General features: G+C 42.7%; 2 protein-coding genes across 2 annotated transcripts in view; one reads left to right on the top strand and one right to left on the bottom strand.

Moving 5' to 3' along the window:
• Positions 1 to 17,515, top strand: part of astn1 (astrotactin 1) — a 305,771-nt gene extending 288,256 nt beyond the window's left edge. The window contains exons 21-24 of the mRNA XM_028427538.1: positions 4,478 to 4,613; positions 5,836 to 5,936; positions 7,263 to 7,446; positions 17,031 to 17,515. Coding sequence (XP_028283339.1) covers positions 4,478 to 4,613; positions 5,836 to 5,936; positions 7,263 to 7,446; positions 17,031 to 17,268 — 659 coding nt within the window. The 3' untranslated portion in view covers positions 17,269 to 17,515. The remainder of the gene's footprint in view (positions 1 to 4,477; positions 4,614 to 5,835; positions 5,937 to 7,262; positions 7,447 to 17,030) is intronic.
• A 2,799-nt stretch (positions 17,516 to 20,314) lies between these two features.
• Positions 20,315 to 27,204, bottom strand: part of pappa2 (pappalysin 2) — a 50,384-nt gene continuing 43,494 nt past the window's right edge. Inside the window, exons 26-27 of the mRNA XM_028427016.1 lie at positions 25,420 to 25,518; positions 20,315 to 21,506 (exon numbers count right to left, since the gene is read on the bottom strand). Coding sequence (XP_028282817.1) covers positions 21,387 to 21,506; positions 25,420 to 25,518 — 219 coding nt within the window. The 3' untranslated portion in view covers positions 20,315 to 21,386. The remainder of the gene's footprint in view (positions 21,507 to 25,419; positions 25,519 to 27,204) is intronic.

Genomic DNA, 27,204 nt, shown 5'->3' with positions numbered 1-27,204 from the left:
AATAAATTTGAGGTGTCACCTTTGGAGGCAGCCTCAAGTGGACACTTGGAGGAACTGCAGGTTTTAGTACCGCCATGTTGGCTTCCTTTCTCAGCCCCATAATTCAGTTAGATTTAAGACTTTTTAATCTGTTTTTTTTTCTTCTGTGCAATCAGTCAAACTAGAAATTAGCTATTTTGCTAACCTAGGTTCGTTACAGCTGATTGATTGATTCCTGTACAAGGCACCCTCAAGATAAAATAATTAAAGTTGGAAAAGAAAATCCAAATATAAATCTACAGATCGTACTCATTCATAGGTCTGTGGGTCTGTCCAAAAAAATATCAGGCCTTTGCAGTTGGCTGTAAATTTAATCAAAATAATAATCAGTCAAAGTTTTGTTTAATTTTCATAAAATGAATTCCAATAGTCAACATCCTCTCTCATATAAGCTGAAATCTTTGCTGTCTACACAGAATCTGTCAGTCTAGAATTTCCTGCTTCTGGCAGATTTACGGATTTTGCTAAATAGACAGATTTACAACACTTCCCAACTGAACCTTTAACAGTCTACCACCGATGTCATCTTAGGATAAGCCGGCTGGCTCGCACTCTACGAATGAAATGCAGGATCATGTTCCTCAGACAGTGGGAAGCACATGCTGCTACACTAACTGAGAGAAAATATATTTCAATATGTTTTGAAAAGTCTGAGCTAATCATAACCTGCTCATTTCCAGCCAGCAGGACAGCATAAATCATTAGACATTCATTTTCCCGTTTTGATTTGAAGTGTCATTCAGCTGCTGTTCAGCCACGATGTGTAATCTGCTCACTATATTAAAGTCATATTTCTCTTTCATCGCACTGCAGACTGTGAGGATTTTGATCGACAGCTGCATTGGAAACGGTTTCATGTTGGAACATTCTTTATGTACTGCAGCTTACAGTAAATCAGGGATATCCTTCTCCTGTTGAAGTTGTAGCATTCTGAGGGAGGGTTATACAACTATTCCGAGGATGTGGAATCTAAATAACCCTGCAGAGGGGCATGAACCTGGGAAGAAAGTCAGAATGATGAAATGGCTCCGGAATCAATCTCAAAGATGGAATAATCAGCTAATAACAGCACATATGCATTGTGTTGCAGGTTTTGATAGGAATCCATGGTACATGAGCCACATGCTCATCCATTTGGAGGAGCATGTTGATTAATGTTCCTAAACACCATGGCAGCACACAGCGTTCACAGGTTCTCTTTAGCCTGAGATATTTAATATCGTCGACTCAAGATGCACTCTGTGTTCTTTTGGCGCCCGCATCACTCATTCCTCTCATACTGACAACGCACGGTGGTGTTCCTCTAACCGCTTTTAATGGGCTGCACGCTGCGCTTCTGCTGCTTCAGGTGTTCTACAGAGAGGAGACTGACAGGAAAAAGGATTCGACAGATAAAGAGCAGATGGCAATCCACGGCGCGATGATGTTATGAGTCCGCCGCAGCCTGAAGTTTCCGAGGCGCTCTCAGACATCCATATCTGTGCTGTGTTTTAATGAGCGTGTGACTTTTGTTTGAGCACAGGCGTGTTAAAGAATTCATGAACAATTGATTCGGAGCCAGACTCAGACTTTTCCTTCTGGACAAATTTACAACATGTGAGACAGGCCGTTTGGGAGTGAGAACAGATAGCGGTGCGAGCATTTTAGAATGGATCACCCATCTGTACTTGGCTAACAATTTTCCAATCAAAGTCCGTTTGACAGTGCCAAAAGCAAAATACATACCATGAGGTCAGGGACTGAGGTGAAGCCAAGTATGCAATAAGGTTTGGAGGACAATATAATGGATATTCTAGACAGGCTAGAATAATTCCTATTTATCACATCTTGAGGTATTATGTTTGCAGATGAAGGTAGATGCTTTTGGTTAAGTTATGATCCAAAAGGTAAGAAAAATGTGCTGACACAAGCCAAATAAATCTAAATCACATTTACAGGAGGTACTGGCCTAAAAACATTCATAATAATACCACATTCTGCTTCAGCGTGTACGATGAGTCTGTCTGGTCATGAGGTCATTTTCATTGTCTTGACAAGCGTTGTCCAGAAACTTTGACACCCTTAAAAGTATAGGTTCAGATTTGTTATATTATCTAATATTCACTCTTAGCTAAAGCTAATACACGGCTTCAGTATGGCATCATACTTTTCAGAGTGTGTGTTTGTGTTTTCCCTGGACCGGCTTCCCGTGGTCACAGCACTGATATGTCCCGCCAATCAAAACAGATATGCAGCCCTGAACAGACAGCTCATGCCTCATATTCGCTTATTGGCAACATTTGAGAGTGCATTTGCTGCTCGGTGAAATTCAGTGTATTCAGTGTGCTCAGTGCATTGCTCCTATTTCTTAGAACAGTCACAGTATGAAAGGATGGCTTCACAATCATCACCCTCCCTTCGCGCATCCAGGCTCCAATGTAGAATCAGATTGTGTATTTGTTCAACATCAAACAAGGCACTTACTAAGACAACATTTAAAAATGTATGCATGTGAGTTTAAATTTTGTGTGTTTAAATGATATTTTTCAAGGTGCATTACAAATGCACCTTGAAAAATATCATTTTATCATTATTTTCATTATCATTATTTTCTCTAAAATCAGTAGATTTTGTACAGTACAGTGATCTGCAGTAGAAGGGGCCTCACTCCCAGCACATGGGGGATGCACAGTCAGCATCACATAAGTAGGATTATGCCATCAGCATGACCAGTAGCCTGACGGACCTCATGGATGATGTGAGTCGGCCAGTCAATCATATTTTGGAAGCGATGGGACATGTAACCATGGTAACCGAGACTCTGGTTTTTGTGTATGTCTTAAACCTAATGCAGTGGCAAGGATCAAATACAGGTTGAACTCCTGATTGAAAGGCCAGTGTAACTGCACCTCCACCACCAAGACGGCTAGGTGTGTCTGACCTTCAGCATGATAATAAGTGATCTAACATATATTTCCATCTTAAATAAATGATCAGTGATGTAAATGGTTAGAAACAAGTTATGGTTTGGTATATCATCCTAAAGCCTAATAAGGCCTGCAGTATGAGACAGCTGTAGTAAACACAGCCAGCGTGTAAGACGGTAGTAAATCCCAGCTGAATTACTAATGTTGTGATGTTTAGACAGACAGTAACTCTGTATGAAGATTGATGTTAGGAGCAATTTCCTATTTAGTGCTCTGCTTGCTCAGATATTGAAAGAATTGCTCAACATATTCCAAACTGTGTTCTCCAGCGAAGGGTTCAAACACTGTTTCCCTTTTCATATGCCTCCTTACACGCCTGACAGAAATTCCAACTGGGTTTGCAATTAATATGCTAAGTGGTGCAAAGCCTCACAATGTCACTTTTCATTTACATCTGCAGCAATGTTTATGTCTTTCACTGCTGTGTCAGTCTCTGTGCTGGGTAAACACCTCCCTCTGACAGCTGCTACACACCGTTTTCTCTCCTCTCTCACACTCTCTGTGATTCCATGGCACTTGTTCAGCAGCTGGGGACATAAGAGAGGCTGACAGGGAAGACGTAGGTGACCACCTCAGAGCACCCATCATTCACACATACAAGTATTTACACACACAGAGGGGAAAGCTCCTGTGGAAGAAAAGGCACAGGTGACCATCTCAGTGGTGCATCCATCGCACACACATTATTGTATAAATACACACAGACAGGCTCTGCTTGTGCAGAGGAGAGGGTCACAGATGACCACCTCAGAGCGCCCATCACTTCACACACCTTTGCACACACACACACACACACAAACTTGGCTTTTCCAAGCAGAGGGTTTTTCCTCTTTACAGTGAAACACACACACACACACACCTCCGGGTGGCCAGCTGCCCTTTTGACGTACGCGGTGCCAGCTGGGAAAACATAGCTAGCTGCATGTGTCGCCACCAATCTAGGCAGCAGGAAAAGGAGCCTTGAAGAGGAGGTGATAGAGGAGGAGGAGGAGGGAGAGGAGGATGAAGGAGGTCACAGGGTTGCCTTGCTTTAATGTGCGAGGCTCAGGTGAATACAGGTGTTGTACCTGATTCAATCAATCATGATCATATTTTATCCTTCAATTTTGTCTATCAATTAAAAAATGTTATTTTGCTTGCAAATAGGTGTGAATGACCGAGCAGAAGTCAAGACATTACGTTAAAAGTATGAGTGGTGCTGTCCTTATCTTACCTCAGAGGAGTTCTACCGTGTGTCATTTCAATATAAAAACACTGCACATTTGTGTAAGCAGCGCGCTGTAGGTTAGGTTTCAGCGTGACATGTCTTCTATGATGGAAACAAAGCAAAAAGTGAGGCGATTTAGACACATAATCCATATAAAAAGAGGTAGATGTCCAAAAAACACAAAACACACGACGTTGATGTTTACAGCATTTATAGAAATAGAAAAATGTAACACTTGTCTCCACTGTCATTCTGTCCGCTGCAGAAACCCTTCTGAGCTTCGTGGATGACATCCTGTCAGGGGCCAGGTCTCCATGTGTGATGTTAGGAGACATCCCCAACCTGCTGTCCTCGTCCATCAGCATGATCATACGCTGCCTGGAGCCCGACACCACATACATGTGAGTGTACTTTGAACATCACTAAACTACATGTTGACAGGAGGAAAATGATTTTATTCCATGTCCCATTCACACAGTTATTCACACTCACCTGCCCGTGTGTATATATACTACATGTCTCCAGAGTAAAGTTTAACAATGTAATGTCGTGACCATGATGGAGGTTTTTTTTTTTGTCTATGAGCACGTACACAGATACATACCGGATGCTTGGAGGCTCTCACATGCATGCTCACACTTATCTCACAAACAGCCTGCCAGGAGGGAAGCCACACACATGTTGTAGAGAGGGGAGAGGGGGGGAAAGGGGGGGGGGGGGGAAGAGGAAGCACAGTGAGCCAAAAAAGCAGAGGCAAAGTTTTGGGGTTAAGAACAGAGGGAAAAGATCAAGAGTGAGATACAGAGGAAAAGAAAGTATGAGTAAAACTTAGAGAGCGGGAAAAAAAAAAAAGTGGGATGTGGAGGGACCAAGAGGCCCACGGACGGCGCCCCTTCAAACAGTTTTGATGTATGTGGGCTGAGTGTGCAGCTACACATGCCCTTTTAATCTCAGCATCAGCGAGACTCCTGCTCTCTCCATCCTGTCTGACAGCTCATTCATCTCCCCAAGCCAAGGCCTCGTCTCTCCCTTCAGGGCGCTGCACACTCCTTATATTTTCTATACAGTCCTTACAAAGCTTTGAGATTGGCGCCTCACGAGTTGAAAATATATTGTGTGCGGAAAAATACGTTCGTGCTGTTATGAAAGTGTGATACAGATAACACACACACTGCAGCTGCACCAACAGCACACATTCAGTCTGTGAGGACGTCCACCCATACTTTAACCTATAACTGCTTTAAGTTTGAATAAATCAGTAACATTTTAATCCGATGATTAAAAGTCTGGTGTTTCTCGTGTTCTTTCTTTATTTTCACTGCAGGTGCCTGCAAGTCACATGTCGGCCACTAGGTGGAGGTAGTTATTCAGTAAAGTCACAGCTGTTGATTAAAGTGCCAAATGTCAGTGTGGCACTAGACAAAGACCTACATTGACAATTCAGGCCTTATTTTAATAGATGTAGCAGTGCAGGAAATGCAGCTGATGCTTGCTGCAGATTACAGATTACACTGCAGGAAATCCATGTGACACGTCACTTTATCATTCACAGCAAACAGCAGGCTTTCCTAATATTTCTATGTGTGTGTGTGTCTGTGTGTGTGTGTGTGTGTGGGCGTGCAGGTTCCGGCTGTGGGCAGTAGACAACACAGGGCGGCGTTCCAGCCCAAGTGAGGTCACCATCAAAACTCCATGTCCTACTGTGGATGACGTCAAAGCACAAGGTGAGGAAAAAAGTTCGGATCACAGAGATGAACTTAAAGACACCGACTGTCCACGTTTATGTACGTGTGTGTTTGATCCTCTTAATGTTGTCAGTGGAGCTAATTTACAGGAGAGGCCTATTCGCCTTCTGTTAGCTGTTATATATTTCAAGACCTCACAAAACAGATGTTAGATGAGTCCATAGAGCCAGTCATAAAGTCACAGACAGATACTTTCCCTCTCTGGAGAAGGACTGTTTATGGACACTGTACACCACAACTCCTCGTGGATACGGCCTATAAAAATGTGTTATTCCTTGTCAAAAATTAGAGCAGAAATCTTTTGTCACCCTCTGCAACAACTTCATAGAAAAAAAAACAAAACAAATGTGACTGTGAATCCTGCTGCTATCACAAAAACTGCACCAACCAGTGAAGTGTGAGTCTACTGGGGGCTTTTTGCTGATGTTAATACCTGGAAATGCTCGAATGGTGTGAATATTTTCATTGTATTGGCACATATCTGTCTCCCAGCTGATCAATATTTTCCAGCTGAAAAATATCAGCCACTTTGTAGGTGATGATTTATTCATTTTAAAATGCTGTTAGTGCCAAGATATTCATGTCAAATGGTATCTGTTTTGTTAATCTGAAGGTTGGAAAGAGTGTCACACATTTTCCCCCTGTAAATATTATGATTATGCAATTTCCTACATCGCGTTAAAATAAAAACAATGAATTTATTAGTCTATTTTGTTTTTAAGCTGTTCTCTAAACACATTTTTTAAAAGTTCCCATTATTTTTTAATCCTTAATGGACACATTTAATGTCCATTTCAATCCCTTTTTTTCAGTTTAATGTGGAAATATGCAAGCATTTATCAAAGGCAGGACATTTGATTATCAAATATGTGTCATTACAATTTTTGCTCTACAGTTTCTACTTTCACTGACAGACTCACAGTGTCTATACAGGCTGCCCCTTTCCTCATATAGGTGACAAGTGAGGAGGCCCTTGCCCTGTTACAATATGCTAATCCCCACAGCATCATCACCACTCATGGACATATCCCTGCTGATTTTTTGCTCTCACATAAGTCTCAGAAACAGTAGCGTGTTAGTGGTTTATCCACCAACCATCACTCCTCTCTTTCCATCTGTTCTCCTCTGGTTTAAGGTTTAGATATCAAGTAGCACAAGTTGGTAAACATCAGTAAGCGTGGCCTGATCCTATTACAGGGTGATGAAGTTTGCATTTCTCATACACTCGTGTCATTAGCCGCTGCTGTGGATGAATTGAGTTGTGGTAGTTTGTGTGTTTACCTTCAATTCTTCGTGTCCTTTCAGAAATAGCAGACAAGATCTACAACCTGTTCAACGGCTACACCAGTGGGAAGGAGCAGCAGACGGCCTACAACACTCTGATGGACCTGGGCGCCCCCACTCTGCACCGAGTGCTATACCACTACAACCAGCGCTATGAGAGCTTTGGGGAATTCACCTGGAGGTGTGAGGATGAGCTCGGACCAAGGTATAGCTTTTTGTTTTTGTGTTTTTTTTTTTTTTTTTCTAACCTTTTAAATTAAGGCAAAGAAACGTGCATATTGATGAGACACCTCAGAGGAACCTAAACAGAACTGACAAGTTTGGGTTTCTCACGTCTCCTATGTGTAACCTTAGATCAAAAATATGCATTCCTTCCAGCAAATTGATCATCAACTTGAGCTTGATCCCCAATTTATCAGAAGAACCCAACAATATACAAAGCCCTGTAGGTCTGTCCTGAGTCAGGCTTTTGCAGAATACCAAAACACTGAGACATCTTAATAATGGGTCGACTGTAATCAGTCTCTGAAATCGTACATATGTGTGTGCGAGCGTGGGTGTGTGCGTGTGTGTATACACTCCATTCACGAGTTGCCCTCCCACCAACAAAGTGCAATCTGTTATACGGGATTTGTGCAATTGACGCTGACGTCTTTGAACAATAACAGTGAAGCCTGGCTGCAAGGCTGCAAGAAAAGTGGCAACTAGACAAGAGTCTGGCTTAGATCACAGCTTGGTGTGAACACAGCTTTAAAGTGCAAATTTATCAGATGGCCCATTGAAAAATGAAGCAGCCACCAACCATTTCAGCAACACTGTAAAACCCACATACTGATTAGTCCATAGTTCTAATATGACATTTTTTGCATCCTGACAGTGAATCATATACAGACTCAAGGGACTGTACGTATCAGATTTGTCATGAACCTTGATTTTTTTTTCCCATCATCAATAAGTTTAATGATAAAAGCAACATTAGCATGTATTTGTACCCACTAATCATCCTGAGTCAGTCCTACTCTATAGAGCAGCAAATGTATGTTCATCTGCTACTGAAAATATTTACATTCTTTACCTCATTTAAAGATTTGGAAATAACTACAACTGAAATCTAACTGTGTCCAAAGTCCCTGTATCTGACCAAAAGAATGTGTTTTAGCGCGTTCAGGCAACATTTTTTTCACACAGTTATCGGTTTGATTCTACACTTTCACTTCAGCCATAATCATTTGCCTTAATTGCATTGTAGTCAGGATGGTCGGAAGCAAAACAATCTTTGTTCAATCTGTGGCTGCTGCAGCCTGACCACATGTCCACAAGCCTGACAACAATACAGTGCAGCTTTGAAGACTTTAAAGGACCAATATGTAGAATTTAGAGGCATCTGGTGATGAGGTGGCAGATTGCTACCTGCCTGGCCAGGCAAGACATGTAATCCCTCCAGCATGTCCCGGGTCTGCTCTGAAACACCTGACCGGGGAGGTGCCAAGGGGTGCATCCAAACCAGCCACCTCATCTGGCCCCTTTCAGTGCGGAGGAGCAGTGGCTCTCCTCCACGCTCCTCCCAGATGACATAGCTGCTCACCCTATTTCTCAGAGAGAGTCCAGCCACCGTCAGCCAGTGTTTGGTTTGTCTCCCCCTGAGCCACCTGTCTGGCTCCATGGAAAACACATGAAAAACACAAATATCACGTCCCATTTGAGCAAATAAATTCCCATCCCATCTAGGGCAGCAGTGGCATAGTGGTATAGCAGGCTTGTCCAATAACCGGGAGGTTGGTGGTTTAATCCCAACTCCTCCCTAGTCACTGTTGTGTGTCCTTGGGCAAGGCACTTTACCCGCATAGCCTCACTGGTGTATGGCGCTCTTTGCTGGGCTGCCTTAAGCAATTTCCCCATTGTGGGACTAATAAAGGTTTCTTAATTTAATTTAATACATCCTACAAACTGGTCCTTTAAAATCATCTGCTGTGCACTCTTCTGCTGTGCAATAAAAAATCTTTGATTTAAAATGATCCCTAAATAAAACCAAGAGAAAGTGAATAGTTTTTGCTGTAATCTGTTCCAGCAGGATCACTGCTGCGGCCACGTCTCCATGATATCTGCTCATTTAGAGCCCAGCAGTATCCTGCTCGTGTTTTGATTCTCCAAGGTGTCTGATGTTCTGCTCACAGCCTGCACACTGCTGTCTTTGATTGCGGCCTGTTGTTTGTGTGAATTAGGGTTATGGAGGAAACTCATTCAAAGCGACTGGCAGGCCCAGTGAGTTTAACCTCTGTGACATCACTGGGGCCATTTAGCAACTCGCAACCAGGGAGGGCCCCACATTTCCCCCCAAACTACGGATAAATACCTGTTATGTACAATTGTACCCTAATGTTTTATAAACAGAGCCATGTGTCCGATATAAAATATACTTATAAAGTGCAGTCTGCGGTACATGCTGTCACTTTGGCAGGTGAAACTGATTAACCAAGGCTCCCTTAATTCTGTGTGTTTCCCTCTCTGTCTGTGGGTTCCCCTACCCTGTATGAAAGGTTGTTTTTAATGGGGACCATGCTGGAAAGAGCTGATGTAATTGAGGGAGTTGCTTCTGAAGTGTTCCATTAAAATACACTTAGATTAACAGCCCCCCAATTTGGTTAAAGGGAGGGGTGATTAATGTTAATAAAGGCAGCGGAGAAGTGCATTCAAGGTGAGGCCTGGCAGCACTGGGAAGGAAGTATAAACTCATTTTGTTTAGCCAAAGCTTCAAATGAACATTAGACTTTCCTACGTGTGTTTGGTGGTGAGTCTGCACTCTGAGTGTTGTATTGTTAGCACGCAGAGAGGTTAAAGGCCTCACAGCTGCAACGCCGCGTGTCTGAGCCCGCTGATGACTTCCCTGTGGCGTCGAGCTCTCTGACGTTATGTGACCGCTGGGAAAAACAAATGCAGCTGATAAAAGTTTGCACCCACACTAAGACAAGAATACTACTGAGGTCATTTTTAGCAAACCAAAACAATGGTCTAAAAAAAAGTCGCTTGCTTTTCTAGGAATCAGTATTGATGTTGGCCTGAAGAAGTACTGGAAATCAGTTACGTTGTTGTCATTCTGTTGACAGAGGCCCGGCTTTTTAGGATAAGGATGATCTTTCTCTTTTAATCCAGTTAGTTTTATTATTTTGGGGTCTTGATTCAAGCCCAGGATTTGATGGGGTTAAACTATAATTTAGATAACATCAGGGATGTACAAAGTTAGCACTTCACCCTCCGATTTTTTTAAAGATGTCTCTACCAGAATGGTAGGTTTTATTCTGTCAATGTTCTTCACCAGCCTGTGAAGGAAACTCAAGAAAGTCAAAGAAAAACACACAGATCTTACAAAAGTAAAACAATTAAAAAGCAGGTCTTTAAGTGTCTGTTGTTTACTGTTAATAGCACTACAAGTCTGTCATACTGATGTTTAGATAGAAGAGCTACATAATCATAATGCATTGGTCTAGCTGGTGACCTCCTCTCACCCATATAGTAGTAGATAGTCTCCAACCCTCTGTGACCCTGCACTGCAGAACAAAGCGGGTTTGGATGATGGTGTTATAGCACTTGACACGTAGTATAGATGGTAATGTTGCCACCAGTGTGGACACGTATTCATACACCAATGAGTGTGCCTTGCTCAAAGGCCTCCAGCACACTACGACAACTAGGGAGGAGTGGGGGATTGACCTGCCAACCTTCTAGTTATTGGACGACCCACTGTACCACTTAGCCACTGCCGCTACATTCTCTCACAAGTAGCCAAAAATCACAAAAACAAAGAGCTGACACGCTGGATCCAGTGTACACACATGATCTTGTTATTCGTATTCCCCGAATGCCCTGTCATAAACAATAAGGACAGAGTAAACGAGATTTTCATTAGCTAGTCAAAATACAGATAAGAAGCGCCCCGCTCAGGCTCTGACTCAGTGTAAACTCCGATCAGCCAAGTAAGCAATATCTGGAAACAAATGAATGAAGAAATGTGGCTTTATCGGTCTTATGGCAGCAGATATTCAGATTTGCTGTTTTTAGAAACATATCGTATCTCACTGACGAGATGGTTTGGCATCCTCTGGAGGACATTTCTGTTGCCTTTTTCGTACAACAACGCGTGACGTTTTAACTCGAACCATAAACTCACCCAAAGGCTGCCTCTCCAAGGCCTGACACTTCTCCTCCAGAGGGCCAGACCTTGTCATCGCCGGGGGAGTACCAATCATTTAAGGCACGCAGCTTGGCTGTTGACTTAGAAACGCTAGACGCTTTGGCTGGGCTGAAAGAAAACCCTCCATCCTGGCCGTTTCTGTCCTGACCGTGTCCTTGGTTGGACTCTGTGCCCTTTGATGAACTGATTTTTTAAAAAAATTTTTTTAAATTTCTTTCCGATTTTACTTGACAGTCTCTCTAATCAGAGGAGTGCTTGCGATAATAAGTATTGTTATGGTTGGAAATTCTCTCAGGAAATCATAATCATAATCACAGCAGACTGTTTACTTTGCTCTCTGACTTTTTATAGTCGAGAAGGACAAAAATACACACAGTCAAAGCAGAAGTGCCCTGTAGCAGTGATTTATTGGTTTCTGTGATACTGAAGATTGAACAGAAACATATAAATATTTACACACTTCAATAGAAACGATGCCATCATCAGTATAAATTAGGTTGTTATGAGTTTTTTTTAGTAAAAATACCTCATGTGTCACCAAGAAAGACTCAGGGTGCCATTCTGACTGCTTCATCTTTGTTATCATATCACACACTAAATTGCCGCATACAGGTACTGTATGTGATCCAAGTGAAGGTGACATCTTGCAGTTATGATGTCATCGCTGATGGGTCTTGTCTCCACGGTAATCCAAAAGTTTAATGTTTTGTGGAAGGCACACCTTGCGAAGGAAGTTCTTGCAAAATTTGTGAGTTGAGACAAGTCCACCCTTGAAGGCTCCAACCTTCAGGGTTGCAGCTGAACCAAGCTTGGTTCGGTCCAATCAGAGTCCTGTGGTGAAGTACTGGCAGGTACGGTTGTGTTTAGGTGTGAAAAAAGTCGTTTGTGCACGTATTTGCCTAATGTGCTTACTGTTACTTGCAAGCTCAGCAATTTGTTGTGTTGCCTCTTTGATGGATTTCAGATTGTTTTGTTCCTTTTGTCAAAGGTAGTCTGTGATAAGTGATGACTGACAGATGATATATCTGAGAGTCCTCTGTAAGACCCCACCGTACAAATAAGTGCAGACCTCTCAGAAGTAGAGGTCTTAGACTGAAATTAAGATTAAGATTAAGATTAAGAAACCTTTATTAGTCCCACAATGGGGAAATTGCATTTTTGCAACGGCATACAGACAGCAAGGGATAAGTTAGGAAAAAGATGTGACACTACACGCTCATTTCTTTTTGGTTTCAGGACACGTGACGGCAGCGTGCCTAAAAAAAATATGACTTTATGTAAGAACGGGGCTGGCCTGTGGCCCAGTGTGTACAGCTGTGCATCTTAGACAATGATTATTCTATATGGTGGAAATTCCAACAATACCTCATACTCTACTCTAAAGCATTGTCAGCAAAATGATCTTATCTGCAGACAAATGTCCAGTGTTAGTGTGTGTGTGTGTGTGTGTGTGTTATATTTTACTGCTGATTTTAACTACTTTATTAATAACATAGTGGTTTAGTTTCACCAACCCCTAAGAAAACATAATATGAAGTTGATGCTGCTTAGAAACAACCAGGTACATGCACGTGCTAAGGTGCATGTTAAATTATGCTGTCGTCACCATGGCGGCGGTGGCCGGTGGAGGGGAACGTTTTGCCTCATGATAAGATTTTAATCCAGACTACTACTTCAATGTGTGTAATACGTGGACATGTGCAGACTCACTCTGAACTCTGATCACATCACATTCATGTCATGTCATGACCAAGCGGCAACCTTCGGGGCTCAAAGTTGAAGCCCATGCGGAAGTGTCAAAACTTCACTAATTCACGCCGCAACTGCTGGGGGCTGGCTCCAAAAGCGAGTAATTTCCCATAGACTCCCATGTTAAAATGGCCGACTTCACAGCAGAAATTAACATGTTTATGGCCTGGTACAAAAAAAACCACTCTGGTCTCAGATGATAGGTTCTCTTCTAGTGTCAATTGTATGAGGGGTGAATTTTTTTACAACTCACTCGTTTCAATGGTATTCTGACTTAAAATTACGCATAATTATGGGCGTTGCCGCTTGAGTGACAGACAGTTGACGTATCACAGCGTGGCCCCCCTAAACCCCACTCGTGCTCCCCCTTTTTGTCCATATTTGGAGTTTTGGCGGACGTGACGCTGCCAACATGGCGGCGGTCATCAACGTCCTGGAACCTCCCACCGAGCCTCAGAACGGCTCTTCAGAAACAAACGCGTGACATCACGGAAGCTCTGTCCATAGTTTTTACTGTCAATGGTCATGACACTAAATGGTGCAGGGAAAGGTGTTTGTGTTCAGACTGTTTTAATTAGTCCATTCCAATGTATATCAGGGTAAAGCTGTAGCCCTGAATGCCTCCACAGCCTGTCCCATTATTGTGAATTAGTAGATGATTGCACAACCTGCATGTCTGCTTGTACAGTAAACACCTCGCAGACCTTTGTGTCCGCTCATGTTGTATCTTGGAGACCGTTTTTCCACTCCTATACATGCACATGAATTTATAGTGACAACCGTTGCTATTTGGAACCTAAAAAATTTTCCTCTACTTTCCTAAAAAAAAAAAAAATGAAAGAACAACAAACCACATTTCTCCCTTTATTTAAAGCAAATATACATCCAGATTTCCTCAAACCACTGAAATATGTGGCAACATAAAGAGGTTTCAGAAAAATGATACGAATGACAGGAGACTACCAGCACAACACAGGGGTTCCTGTCTGCCAACCAGACTGACATCATTCAAACGACTCTCAGGACAGAAAACGAGGCCGCTGTGTATTTGTGAAGGGGATGTCATACTGCTGAGTATCCCTATAATGTTCATGTGCTCTCATTCCAAAAACAACTCCATAACATATACAAAGCGCCTATATTAGCCAGAGGATGTTGCTTCTCGTGTATCTCTACACGTAGAGTCGTTTGCAAATTACACAAGAATGCCAACAATAACGTAGAAATATGTCTGACAGAAAGTGTTTTGCCTGTTTGAAGGGAACTGTGGGCTAAAGAGTGCAGCCACTTTCCAGAAATAACACGAACACATACTAGGAAATATGGTGATGTGCTATATGTTTACAGAACAGCAGTTAATGTGGTAGGCAGGAGATGAAATGCAGCAGAATCCACAGACCACAGTGTCTATATTATTCCAGTGTGTTAGTCGGCTCAAAACAGCAAAGGATTGCAGCTTATCAGCAAAAATCAGGAGTGTAAAAAAACACTTTGTGGCCTATCTTTTAAATAGGAGTTTGACAAGCGGATATTAGTTTGCCACAGAGACTGGAACACACAAGTTACAAATAAAAAAAAAAGACAGATTTTCTCGCTTGTCTAATAACTGTTTTCATCCCGGACCAAAGTCCAGATCCAGATCAAACTGCAGATCAGTCCAAACATGACCGTTATTACATTACGGAGTGGTGCATCTGTATTGGTTTCAGGACCTCCTTCAAACACAGGCGTGCAATATAGTCCAGCCACATAAAGCACACTCTGGCTGCGGAGTGGTGGCTGACTTCTCATCTTATCGGCCTCACACAGCCAATCTTGTGGATTTTCTTTTCTATCTGACTCAGAGATCAGCGCCATGACAGTAGACCCTTTCACCTCTGCCTGTTTCACCAGTGTGGGGCCAGTGTGCACCACCTGACTGTGATCTTTGAAAGCACACGCTGAGGCAGCAGTTCGTCAGCTTCACTTGTTCGTTGTGATGCAACAAGGTTGAATACTGACGGCTATAAGAGCAGGTTCTACACTGAATGAAAGAGTGGGAGCCAGACTGGGTGTTTGTAGATGTGTTGGTGATCGTGGACTCAGGTCTCGTCGATGGTCACATACTGCTCATCTTTGAGACTATCAGAGCCTTTAATTATGAATAGATGGATTTTTCAGCGTGTGGAGCGGAGCTGGCTCTGTTGTCATGGCAATAAAGATGCAGAAGCTAAGGTCCAAAAAGTAGCTGCATGATTTGTTAAAGATTAAGATTAAGAAACCTTTAAAACGTGTGTTGTGGTGAACTCACACACACAAATACTGGTGATAGCTATCACCATCATCATCATCACCATCATCATCATCATCATCATCGTCATCATCATCATCGCCATCATCATCATCACCTTTTTTTTTGCCATTGTCCCCATCACTGAGGATCACCACTTCTTTCTTTTCCCTGCCATCGCCTCCATTTTTATTTTTCCATCCTCCCTCGCATGCTTGACATCATCATCATCATCATCTTCATCATCATCAGATCTTCAAAAAAGGTAAGTGTCCATAACAACCTGTTGATGTGTTTCCTCTTTCACCTGCACATTTTAAAAAAGACCCACAGACAGGTTAAACAGTTGTAAACGTACAGATGCTCTTTGTTCGCCGCCTCATACGCTCATTTATTTCATTTAACTGATATGTGTCGGCTGTGCAGTCCGGGCGCTCTGATGTGTCATCAGTTCACGCATCCAGCAGACTTGTGGCTTGGCAGAGCGGGGACGCTGTGCTGTAGAAGTGCTGGTTTGGCTGAAGAAGGAGGAGAGAAACTGTGTGGAATGAATGAAATCTTCTCCTGCTGCCATTTTCTGACTTTAAGCAAACACTTGACAAAGTTTCACTACGGGGGCCAGAAACAGGCAGCATCAGGCCTTAATGATTATTTATCACACTGTGTGTTCCTGTGAGTATTGATGTGAACTCCAGTGGAGATGATTTTCCTGCTAGCCTGGTTGGGCTGCAGACAGTCTCTTGTCTGTCTCTCTGTGGCATTAGAATTGTCCATTAGCTCACTTTCTACTTCTACATATTCTCTGATTCGTTCATTTTTCCACTGTATCACTGTCATCCTTCCCCTCTGTCGCTGCTTGCTTTGGGTCAGAGCTGGAATCTGTCAGTAACAGTGCGAGCCGCTTCAAACAGGAAGCAGCGGTGGATCGGTTAGTGTTAGGTTCTGTCAGTGGCGATGTCACACTAAAGCAACAGCAGAGCTACAGCCTGATTTATAGACTGCAGACAGCTGAGTGTATGTCATGGCTTGTATGTATCAACGCTGAGATTCGTCTTAGCAGTTGTTTCCCACAGTTCAGTACACTTCCTGGTTGCTGATGTGCTGCTTGACTCCAGTAGCCAATAAAAAGAATTGGGTTACTTTGAATAGAAATCAGTCTACAGTGAGAGAGCACCGTTCATGCAACAAATGCTGTTAAATTGTTATCCAGAAGCTAGCTAGTGTAGCCATCTATCTCATTGACAATGGTTGGCTGATGCTAGCATGCTATAGCCAATTATCTCTGCAAACTATTCCTAAGCTTTCTGCACCATCTAACATTTCCACAAGCCATTTTTTAAGATCTTCATTCTGGATTTTCTCATTCTGCCTGTGTCATTCTCATTATTCCACCACAAACCTCCCTCAGCATTCTGTAAAATGACCTGGTTAGTGTCCTCCATCTGATGCCACACTGGCTATGGAGCACAGTACATAGGTCAACAATAGATTGTACAGGTTGTTTTTGAGCAGGCAACGTCCTGTGATCCTGAAATGTGTTCTCGATCATGTCTTTAATCCTCCATATCATTTGCTCCAACAGGAAGGCGGGCCTCATCCTGTCCCAGTTAGACGAACTCTCTCCGTGGTGTAAGGGCCTCCTCCAGGAGCCAAAGATCGGCCTCCGCAGGATGTCCCTCAAGTTCCTGTCCTGCCGTTACACCGACACCAAGGCCTTCGGACTGAACTGGTCAGACATGGGCCAGGATGTGCACAAGGCTTGTGACGAGCAGACGCTAGCTGTCATGTACAACGACTACGGCGAGCCCAAGGAGCTCTAAAGGTTTTCGGTTTAAGAGATTTGACAGCTCCAACAAAAACCAGGTGGAAAGCAGGTTCTACATTCACATACATGCATCCTTGGTCTCCAGCATTTAAAAAGCCATTTAGCCTGTTAGCTTTACTGACTCCGAAACAACTATGATTCATGTGCACCTAGCGCCATCTAATGAACCGGTGCTGTGTTTAAAACCTTATCTTTAACGTCAACCTGGCGACTTTGTTCTCATCGGTCACCCGTCACTGCAGCCACCACACTAATTTGTTTGTTTAGGTTCAGGGGAAGATGAGGTCCAAGCACGGACGGAGCTGGATCCCTGGTGTTTCTGCTTAGATGTTACTACCTGTAATAGTTGTTAGTAGGTGTGTTAGTAGTAGTGGTAGTATAGTATTTTTCTGTTGCATAAACAGGTCTGTAAACTAAACCACAGGCAGTGCAAAGGTGACACTTTGACAGGAGCTAATGGCAACACAATGAATGGATTGCAGGAGAAAAGCAACATTGTGAGATGTCGTGATAACTTTTGCTGAGTAATTCATTACCGTCCATACTGATGCAGGTGAGTTTTGTGATTTTAGTATAACATTGTCCTTTTTGTGTTTGACTTGATAGTCTCCATTTTAAATATTTGATGCCAATCCTGGAAAACACTGTAGAGGGTTTCACTCCTTTGTGTCTGTTTGAATCCAAACTCACTCAAATCCTGAGGTGCTTTGATTGATTATTGCATCAGCGGGCAGCTCCTGGTGTGGATCACATGGCGATGATAGGCTGGACAAAGTCAGTCTTTTGTAAAGTTTACATGAGAAATGGACTCAGGAGATTCTGTGTCCATTGTAGCTTCATTCCAACCAACGCTACATAGAAATATTTTCCCCTTCACAGCTCCTGATGTGCACATTAGTTTTGGGATGTCTTGCAGTGCACCCGGGCAGGTTGAGAGGTGCTCTTTCATTTTGTCAGATATCACTTCTCCTTGTACATATCGTGAATGAAGTGGTTACATGCCTGTCATTCAGACATGTTAAAGCAGTCAGAGGAGGTCCATCTGTGTAGAGGATTCAAATGGAACCCTGTGCGTAGCATCATCGTCATCATCATCATCATCAAGTTTTAGTGATATAACCTGCTGAATGTAGTGTTGATAGTTTGCATTTAGAAATGGAGTTGTACTAAATAACCATCACAGACACATCCAGTCATTCAATACCTGACAGTATTTTTTATCTTTTTTTTTCATCAAAAGAAAATCTAACCAATGAATGCTTTAAACGTGATGATTCCGTATTCTGCAATTAATGTTTTCGACTGCATCTCTGTACGTTTAAACTTCAGGATTTTTGAAATCTCCTCTAATCCAGTGTGTTTCTTGTGACTTTTATGTTGTTTTATTATTACTATTATGTTATTTTATGTGTGCAGTGGCCATGTTGGAGATTGATGTCAGAGAAATGTATATTAGCTGTTCATTTTTTTAACAAATCTCATAATGTGAATACTAAAATGAACGCTTGTAGATTTTTGTATAGGCAGCAAAGTATTTCATAAATGCATCACATTACAGCACAGTACAGTGTTTTACTTCTGTATATAAATGTACAAGTGATATTTTACAGTGTGTGCTTCAGTAGATTCTCTATCGTTTCTGTAATATCTCTGCTGTGTATCTCAGTCTTTGCAGATTTAAGCTCTGATTGCTTTCAGTGTAGAGCAGAAGGTTCTCTTTAACATGACTGTCATCTAAAGACGCTGCTCACTGTTGGACCTATAACGGATTTTTGTTATGAAGAGGAATCAATTTTAAAGAAAAAATGTGAACCAACCATCTCCTATCTGCATGATATACTGTATGTGGCATCAGAAACTTTTACACTTGGATCTTTGCTACTTCTAAGAACAATAAAGAATATATTATGGAACATGGCTCTATGTGTTTCTGACTTTGTCACTAAATAGTGCACCTCAAGTCATCATACTCTTATTAGAAGGTACCATTAGAAGTAAACACAAGCCCCACTTGTGGACTTCGGGCCCTCATACAGCCCTCATGGAGTCTGTTTCTGACAGAAACATGCATATTAGTGTCCTGCTGCAGGTCATGTTGCAGGGCTCTGGCAGTGCTCCTCCTGCTCCTCCTTGCACTAAGGAGGAGGTAGCGGTCCTGCTGCTGGGTTGTTGCCCTCCTACGGCCCCCTCCACGTCTCCTGGTGTACTGGCCTGTCTCCTGGTATCTCCTCCATGCTCTGGACACTGTGCTGACAGACACAGCAAACCTTCTTGCCACAGCTCTCATTGATCCATCCTGGATGAGCTGCACTACCTGAGCAGCTTATGTGGGTTGTAGACAGCGCCTCATGCTACCTCTAGGGGTGAGAGCACTGACAAAATGCAAAAGTGATCAAACATCAGGCAGAAAGGATGAGAGCAGAGAAATGGTCTGTGGTCAGCACCTGCAGAACCTCTCCTTTATAGGGCTGTCTTGATAACTGCCTCATTTCCACCTGTTGTCTGTTCCATTTGCACAACAGCAGCTGAAACTGATTCACAGTCAGTGTTGATCCTAACTGGACAGGCTGATTTCACAGAAGTGTGACTGACTTGGAGTTACATTGTGTGTTCCCTTGATTTTTTGAGCAGTGTACATCACCTAATACATCATGCTGTTCTTTATATTCCAGTTACATCTTAATGATTGTGTTCATTGTAGCACTAAAAATTATTACAATGTGAACTTTTAACAGGCTCTTTGAGCCGCTGCTGTCTAGGATCCTACAGATTAAATAGAATAATAAATGAATAATAACAAACTAAGCTTAGTCTGCTGGTCACTCAGCTATACTGCATGCAGATTGGTGTTTGGAGTAAGTAATGTTCAAATACAGAGCTGGGATCAATTATCCTCTCAGCCTTTAAGTCAGTCTGACGGAAACGCAACCGTGCGGGTCTCAGTGATTTATTTAACATATAAATTATATGCAAAAAAAAAAAAAACCCACAAAAGACACATCCACTGTAGAGGAGCATAAATCACAGGAGGAAGCACGCCATTAGGGTCGATATAAAGTTGCTATTTATTTCATAGAGTATAAATGTACTGTAAAATATCACAAAGAACATGATTATACTTTTATAGATACAATACTGTGATGGGGTACTTCATCATTTCTGGCTAATGGACTCCAGAAGCTTTTCTCACATACACACATGCAATCACATGTCTGAGTAGAGTCAAAGATATGCCCAGGGTTCACAAACGCAGCGTGTCCAGATGTTTGCGTTGCACATTAATCATATTTAGCACTGCTCTTTGCGATGCCCTGTGCATATGCTGTACGGTACAGATACATGGCTATATGACTGGTGATATAAATATTGTATTGACCTTTGTGACTAATAGCTGATCTAGCAGATATGTTAAGTGATCCAAATATATTAGTCTATACATATTAGTCTTTACAGATATGTATCCTCTTACATTCCTAACAGCTATGTGTATAAACTGCATCTAAACAGCCTGTGTGTGTGTGTCTGTGTGAGGGTTTGTGGTCTTTTTGTGTCCTTATTTGGTTTGAAAAGTGATTTGGTGTCATTTATGAGAAACAGCCAGGGTTTTGGCCTCAGTCTGATTTAAATACAGGAGATGTAATGGTAATATTTTTCCTTGGTAGCCCTTTGGTGTGAGCACTGTGCATGTACTGGAAGGCTTTCAGGCACAGCCAGTTCTTTTGGTTTCTCTAGTCCCAACAATAATCAAGTCCAGGCTCCAGTACTTGAATCTACTGATTTGATCCAATTAAGATGACTAGATTTGAAGAGGAGGGGTTAAACCATTTAACCCTGATTGAACTGTGCTTCTTTTCTTATTTATGGCTTCTTAACAGAGTGGGAAAACATTTCATCCATATGCAGCTGAATTAAAGTTTTGACATGACTGATGCAGTTTAACAGTACAGTCACTTATGATGACATATAAATGGCTCTTTAGTGTATGAAGTCTGACTTCAATCACATTCTCTGCATTACAGAATGGTAAAAATCGGATATGTTTTTTGTTTGTTGTGGTGTATGTTCTGTGGTTGGACTGTTTAACACAAGTTCAGCTTTCATTCCTCCATCTTATCACATTCTTCCTCCACCTCCTCCTCCTTCCAAGTGCTTGGCTTTGCTCTTGTTCTCCTCGGCGTCCGGATCACGACAAGTGCACTCGTCCTGATCGCAGTCTGCCCCAAACTGAATGACCTGTCGATAGAAAGGCAGCGATCAGTGCTCGGCTTCCTAGAACCTGCCAGAGACCTTTCAATCAGTAGCACACAACGCATGCAAACACACTTTTTATATTTCATTTTCAAGGTCAGAGAAACGAAAGCAAAGGAGAGCAGAAGGAAACACTAGATCAAGACTTTCAGTGAAAGCAGAGTCACTGAGAAGGCTTCCCAACAGGGTTGTTACACTTCAACTGTAGCAAGGAGCATGGCTTTGAATGGCAAAAACAGACTATAAAAAATACATTTGCTTCAAGTGACCCTGCAGCATTGTGTTTGTGCCGAAAGGTAAGTGCCCCTCAGTACTCTTTGCGTTTCCTCACAGTTTCGAAGCGAGTCTGAACGGCCCCCTGGAGCCCGATAAAGCTCATGTCAAATGGTTCGACGTGGCCTTTGAGCAGTTGGAGTGGGGGGTGGGGGGGGACACATCGCTGTGGAGGTGAACGGATGAACACATGTTAAGAATCAACAACAAGAGGCTGCCAGCTCTTGTCTAGGAAGCGAGCCATCACCACAGGTTGCAAAATAAACTCTGGTGCCCCGCGAAGCAGTCTGTTGCAAGAAATGTAAACATTCACTCCTGGAGAGAAGGAGTGAGAGGAAGATTGAGAGAAAGAAAGGGAGAGGGGGAGAGGCAGAGAACGAAAATAAGGATGACGGTGAGCGAGGCGAGAAGGAGAGTGGGAGGTAGCGGGCTTGTCAGCCTTCACTGGTGATTGCTCCCACTTTTGGAGGTAGACGGGGTTGATGGCAGGGTAATGTTTTCACTGAGGGGCTCTCAACGAGCTGCAGAAGGCCCAGCTTCACTAAAAATGCCAGCATTCCCATTTAAGATGAATTGGCGCAGCCATTAAATGTTTCCCTAACAGCTTCATCTTGATTCATTGATGCTGGAGCAGAGCGTGCCAAAGAATACTCCACATTTGATGCCTGCTAACAACCCGTTGGAAGGAGAGGAAAGGCTTGTTTTTGCTACATCCACAGAAACAAAGGCCAACTCTTGGCTGCGTCTCCATGTTTGCCTCCTTCTGTTTACTGCAATAGAACAGAATTTAAAGTGATGAATGTGTACACAATCGAAACTGAGCCGACAGTCTATCATAATAGAAAACTTTTTTTTGTTTTAGTGACTTCCTTCTGTCTGTCTTCTCCCTCTGCTTCTGTCTGTGCTGCCTTCACTGCTTCGGTCCGTTGTTGGACTAAAACAACAAATCAAAGGAAGATTGTGCGTTTCCATAGATGGTATGGCAGCTCAGATCTTTGGAGCTGTTTCCCTGTTGGCCAATCTCACCTGAATCTTCTCATGTATCCCTCCTCTCCTCCCTTGTCATCACAGCAGCTACCCCAGTAAATAAAAGCAATACTGTCTGAGCTCCATAAAAAGAAGGCAGCTGCTCCCATCGGACCCATCCAGACAATAATAGATATGAATATTGGTTCAAATATTTTCTGTAGTTCAGATATAGTTTACTTGCTGGAAGTGCTGGTTAAAAACCATGGCTACCTCAGCGTGTGTGTGTGTGTGTGTTTATGATTAAGTATTAAAGCTGATAAATTGGCATGAAACCTGCCCACTTTTGTGTGTGTGTGTGATGTGGGTCACGCTGAGTTAAAACCCTGTAATCTCCTACACCTGCATTAGACGAGCCACATAGAAACAAGAGTTCCGTAAACAGACACGCTAATCATTCGTTTACCCCCTTCTGCTCCATCGCCCTGCCGGAGCCGCGGTGGCACTCAGGATGCTGACTCTCACGGCGGTTTTTACTTCACTTCCTCAAAACGACCCCCGCTCACTGAGCTGCTGTTTTACAGCGGCCGAGCAGACCGCAGACCGTCAGACACCTCGCTGCTCCCACACTTTACCCCGCGCCTCCCTCTTCCCCTGTAAAAGAGCAGTTAGTGGCAGCCTGGCAGCTCGTTTATTATGACGGCAGCTACAGACCCGCTGAACTCCTTCTTCATTTAGGAAGGAGCTGCCAGTGAGTCATGCCGTGCTGTGGACATGAAGGAGACAGCTTAAGCACAGCCAACTGTAGGCCATAGGAATTAACAGGCCGCGGCCTCCTGAATGAGTGTCCTCAATATGTTTGGCTGTACAGCAGCCAAATAGGGTATATAGCAAGGGGAAGGGTGAGCGCCTTCCCAAATGTCCACATGGGACATTCTCATGAAAGCTCAGAAAAATAGGAAAAAGGCCGTGTTTATGTAGAGGCAGCTGAGGGAGCCAGTGGACTGGTTTCCACCACTGGCTGACCCTAAGCTCACTCATTATTATTCATACCATTCCTCTTAGCCACCCAATATATACAGCAATCATTTAGTAATTAGCGTAATGTGATACATTTGCATCTTGTAGTGAGCACGAACGGGCTGTCACCAGGGAGAGTGTGTTCGGATGGATAAACACAGAGCATGTTACTAGATTAGATAGGTTAGATTCACGCCTGCAGTACAGTGCCACCAACTGTGACTTCTGACCTTTGTCTCATTTCTGTTGAAAGGTATTAAAAGAAATTCTGACTGAATCTGAAAGGATTATTTCAGAGGTTAAAATCATAGTTTAAGGGAAAAAAGTCCAGAATTCTTTTTTGTGCTGTTCAGACTTAACCCTCTGAGGCCCAAACTCACTGACGGATTAGAAAAACACATTTTAAAAAAATGTTGCCCACAACAACCAGCAAAACCAACTGGGAAGCCAGTGAATCACAAGTGGTCACATGGCAACAATTCAGCAGGTTTTTGAGGATGCCGTGTCCTACACAGACACCTGAGCGGAGAGAAGATGACAAAAGAGAAAAGGAGGAAAGGAAAAGAGGCTAATAAAATATATTTGAGCAATAAAATGAGCACAACATCGCACAGAAATAGTGTACAGTGTCAACAGCACATTGTCAACAATTTGTTGGATTCGGTGACTGTTGACACTGCTTAATTTTAGACAGGAACTGCACAAGTGCCCCTGCATGAAGAAATGTTTGGTTGTGAAAGTGTGAATAGTTAAATGTCTCAAGCATGTGAACCCTTCCCTATTGTTTCCTGTATTGCAACACATTGGGCTAAAAAACTGTTGAAAACACATTCCACACATTTCTATTTTTGAAAATTAAAAAGACAATTTGATTTCAGTTTTTTCCTTATATTTATATATTTCCTGGTAAATTTCAAAGTCAAAAGGCTGAAAAACCTTTAGTTTAGAAATCCTACTAAAGTCAATCAACTTGGGAAAACTTTCATTATTTTTTACAGTGTCCCTGTGACTAAAAAACATTATCTCCACTTAAAAAATTCAAAATAACAAATTATTTTGAAGCACCGAGCATCCATCTAGGTGTGTTGTGGTGTTTAAAAGCTGTGGTGGTCACCTCTGCTGTGAAGCTGTAATATGAAAGGTGAGGAAGTACCCGCAGCAGTTTGAGGTGATGAAAAGCTGCTTATTTACAGTTTGAGTGGAAAAGCTGGAAGACACAAGTCTCCTGTGTTGTTTCAAGCACAGATGAGGGAGACTAAATAGGCGCAGTCGTTAGCAGCAGAGAGGGGAAAGTAGCAGGGATCTGTGTTTGTTTGCTTAGCAGAAATCTCCTGCGTAGCCGCACAGTGCTCAGGCCAAAACAGACAGATTTCTACTACTGTAAACAGGAAGAGTCTGGCTTTGAATCCAGCTTCAGCTTTTAGGCTCTGTCTTGATTGCATGATGCAGGGCTGGAGACACTTGTTAAACAAAGTGTCCTGAAATTGTGACTCGTGTTTGTTATGAACTACTTCACAAACTGTCCTTGTCATAAAAACAACAGAAAACACAAACACAACAAACCATGATAGAGATAAAGAGTGGAAATGAATCTTTGTCATTCGGCAGTGGAGCACTGGAAAGGTCAGTGTGTGTGTACCTTTCTGGTGGAGAGCGTGGACGGGCAGCAGTCTCCTCCATCATACTGGCAGTAGGCCCTGTTGTTGATGGTGTCACACCAGCCGTCCCCTCCAAAAGGCTAGACACAAACAAGCAACAGGTATGCTTTGGGAAATAAATGATGATTTTACCTCACACAGCTTTAACGGGCCAAACAAAACAAAAAATGACTCAACATCTTCCCAGAAAACTGGTTTTCACTAAGTGCCACCCATTGTCATACAATTAAGCTGTTTGTAGCATGGAATACCTCAAATTAAACAGTCCAGCTGACACTGTATATCGTACCGTGAGTTTGTTAGGAAACCCGGCAGCCGGTGAAAGAGGGCCGCTTGGTTTTTAATCCTGTGTAGGCCTGCATGATCCAATAAGCAAAACACTTCACCAAGCAGTGTGTAGTAGTGCACAGCTAAGCTGATCGTTTATGCCAGAACATTAGGAGAGACTAGCTAAGACTGATGTGAAACTTATAGCTTGAGAAACTAAGTTTGGTTTTTGAGTTAATCAGCAGCAGTGAGGGGAATAAAGGAGCTATAAATAAACGGTGTTACTTTTTTAGATTCCAGCGTTTTCCCTCTTTGAGATAAACGTCATTACAAACAATGCAAATCTCATGAAGACACTGTTGATAGCAGCCCAAACCCAGGTGATACTTGCTAACAAAGGAGACGGAGCCATGACTTGTAGGCAGATTAAGCTTAAGATCCAGTGCCAGTGCCAGAACTAAACAGACTGATGGTCAGGTATGTTGTGGAAGACATGCTGCTGCTACAAAAAGTTCTAAAACATCCTTTGTGTTTTATTGTTCCACCAGTAATCATCATATAATGTATTTGGTAGGAGCCTTGTCTCACAGTGAAGCCCATGTGGAAGTGTCAACAACTGCAGTTCCTCTAATGGCCTCCGTGGGCTGGTTTTAAAAAGGCTGTCACTCATGGTGTGTTTGTGTGTTTTTTGGAGGCCCAGTTGTTCTTAGATGCAAACCGGGGGGAAGGTGAAAAAAAAACCTTTGTGTCTCCAAACACCACTGATGACCACAGTTGTTTTTTTCAAGGGCAAGCCAAAAATGTTTCGCTGTTGAATGAACCACACAGCTCTTCCCGCACAACTCTCAGTTACGCCAAATATCATCCAGGCCTGATGACATCTTTTGTTCAGTTTGCCATGGATAGCAAACAACAGACTGCAGGCATTCATTGTTCACTGTAGTCAAACTCCACCAGACCACATGGCTGCTTAATTCATACAGATAAGGCTGCTGTGGACTGTGGCGGACCTTTGAATACACAGTCTTATGTGCTTGGCCCTATCTGATCTGAGCAGCGCTGGCATCAACTGATTCTTTTTCTGCATTTCTTAGATACCACAGTCGGTAGCAGGTGCTTTGTTAGTACAGTAGGGAGATTCAAGATTTTAAGAATGGAATCATTTTTTGTTGTGTGTGATGTGTTTTGTTTGTTTGTCTCAGTACCAGACTGTAAACATGTTTATCCCTGCTGGAGGTCTGTGTGGACTCACGTACGTTTTGACACCTCCGCACTGGGTTTACGCCTCAGTCCAGAGGTCGATACATTTATGTTGCTATGTCGGTCGTTGGGACAGTGGATGTTTTTAAACTGAACTAGATTATGGTGTAGGTGATCGATTGCATTAATAAAGGACCAAATCTGTCTCAACACTATTTTTAGGCATATTTCTACATCTTTCTGGCCTCTTACTTAATGAACAGAAGGCAGATAGATGTAATTTGATGCCTCTCACTACT

This window comes from Parambassis ranga, chromosome 17, assembly GCF_900634625.1.
Source record: "Parambassis ranga chromosome 17, fParRan2.1, whole genome shotgun sequence".
NCBI lineage: Eukaryota > Metazoa > Chordata > Actinopteri > Ambassidae > Parambassis > Parambassis ranga.
Note: the sequence above shows the minus strand (reverse complement) of the source record. Positions and strands in the feature narration are given on the sequence as shown.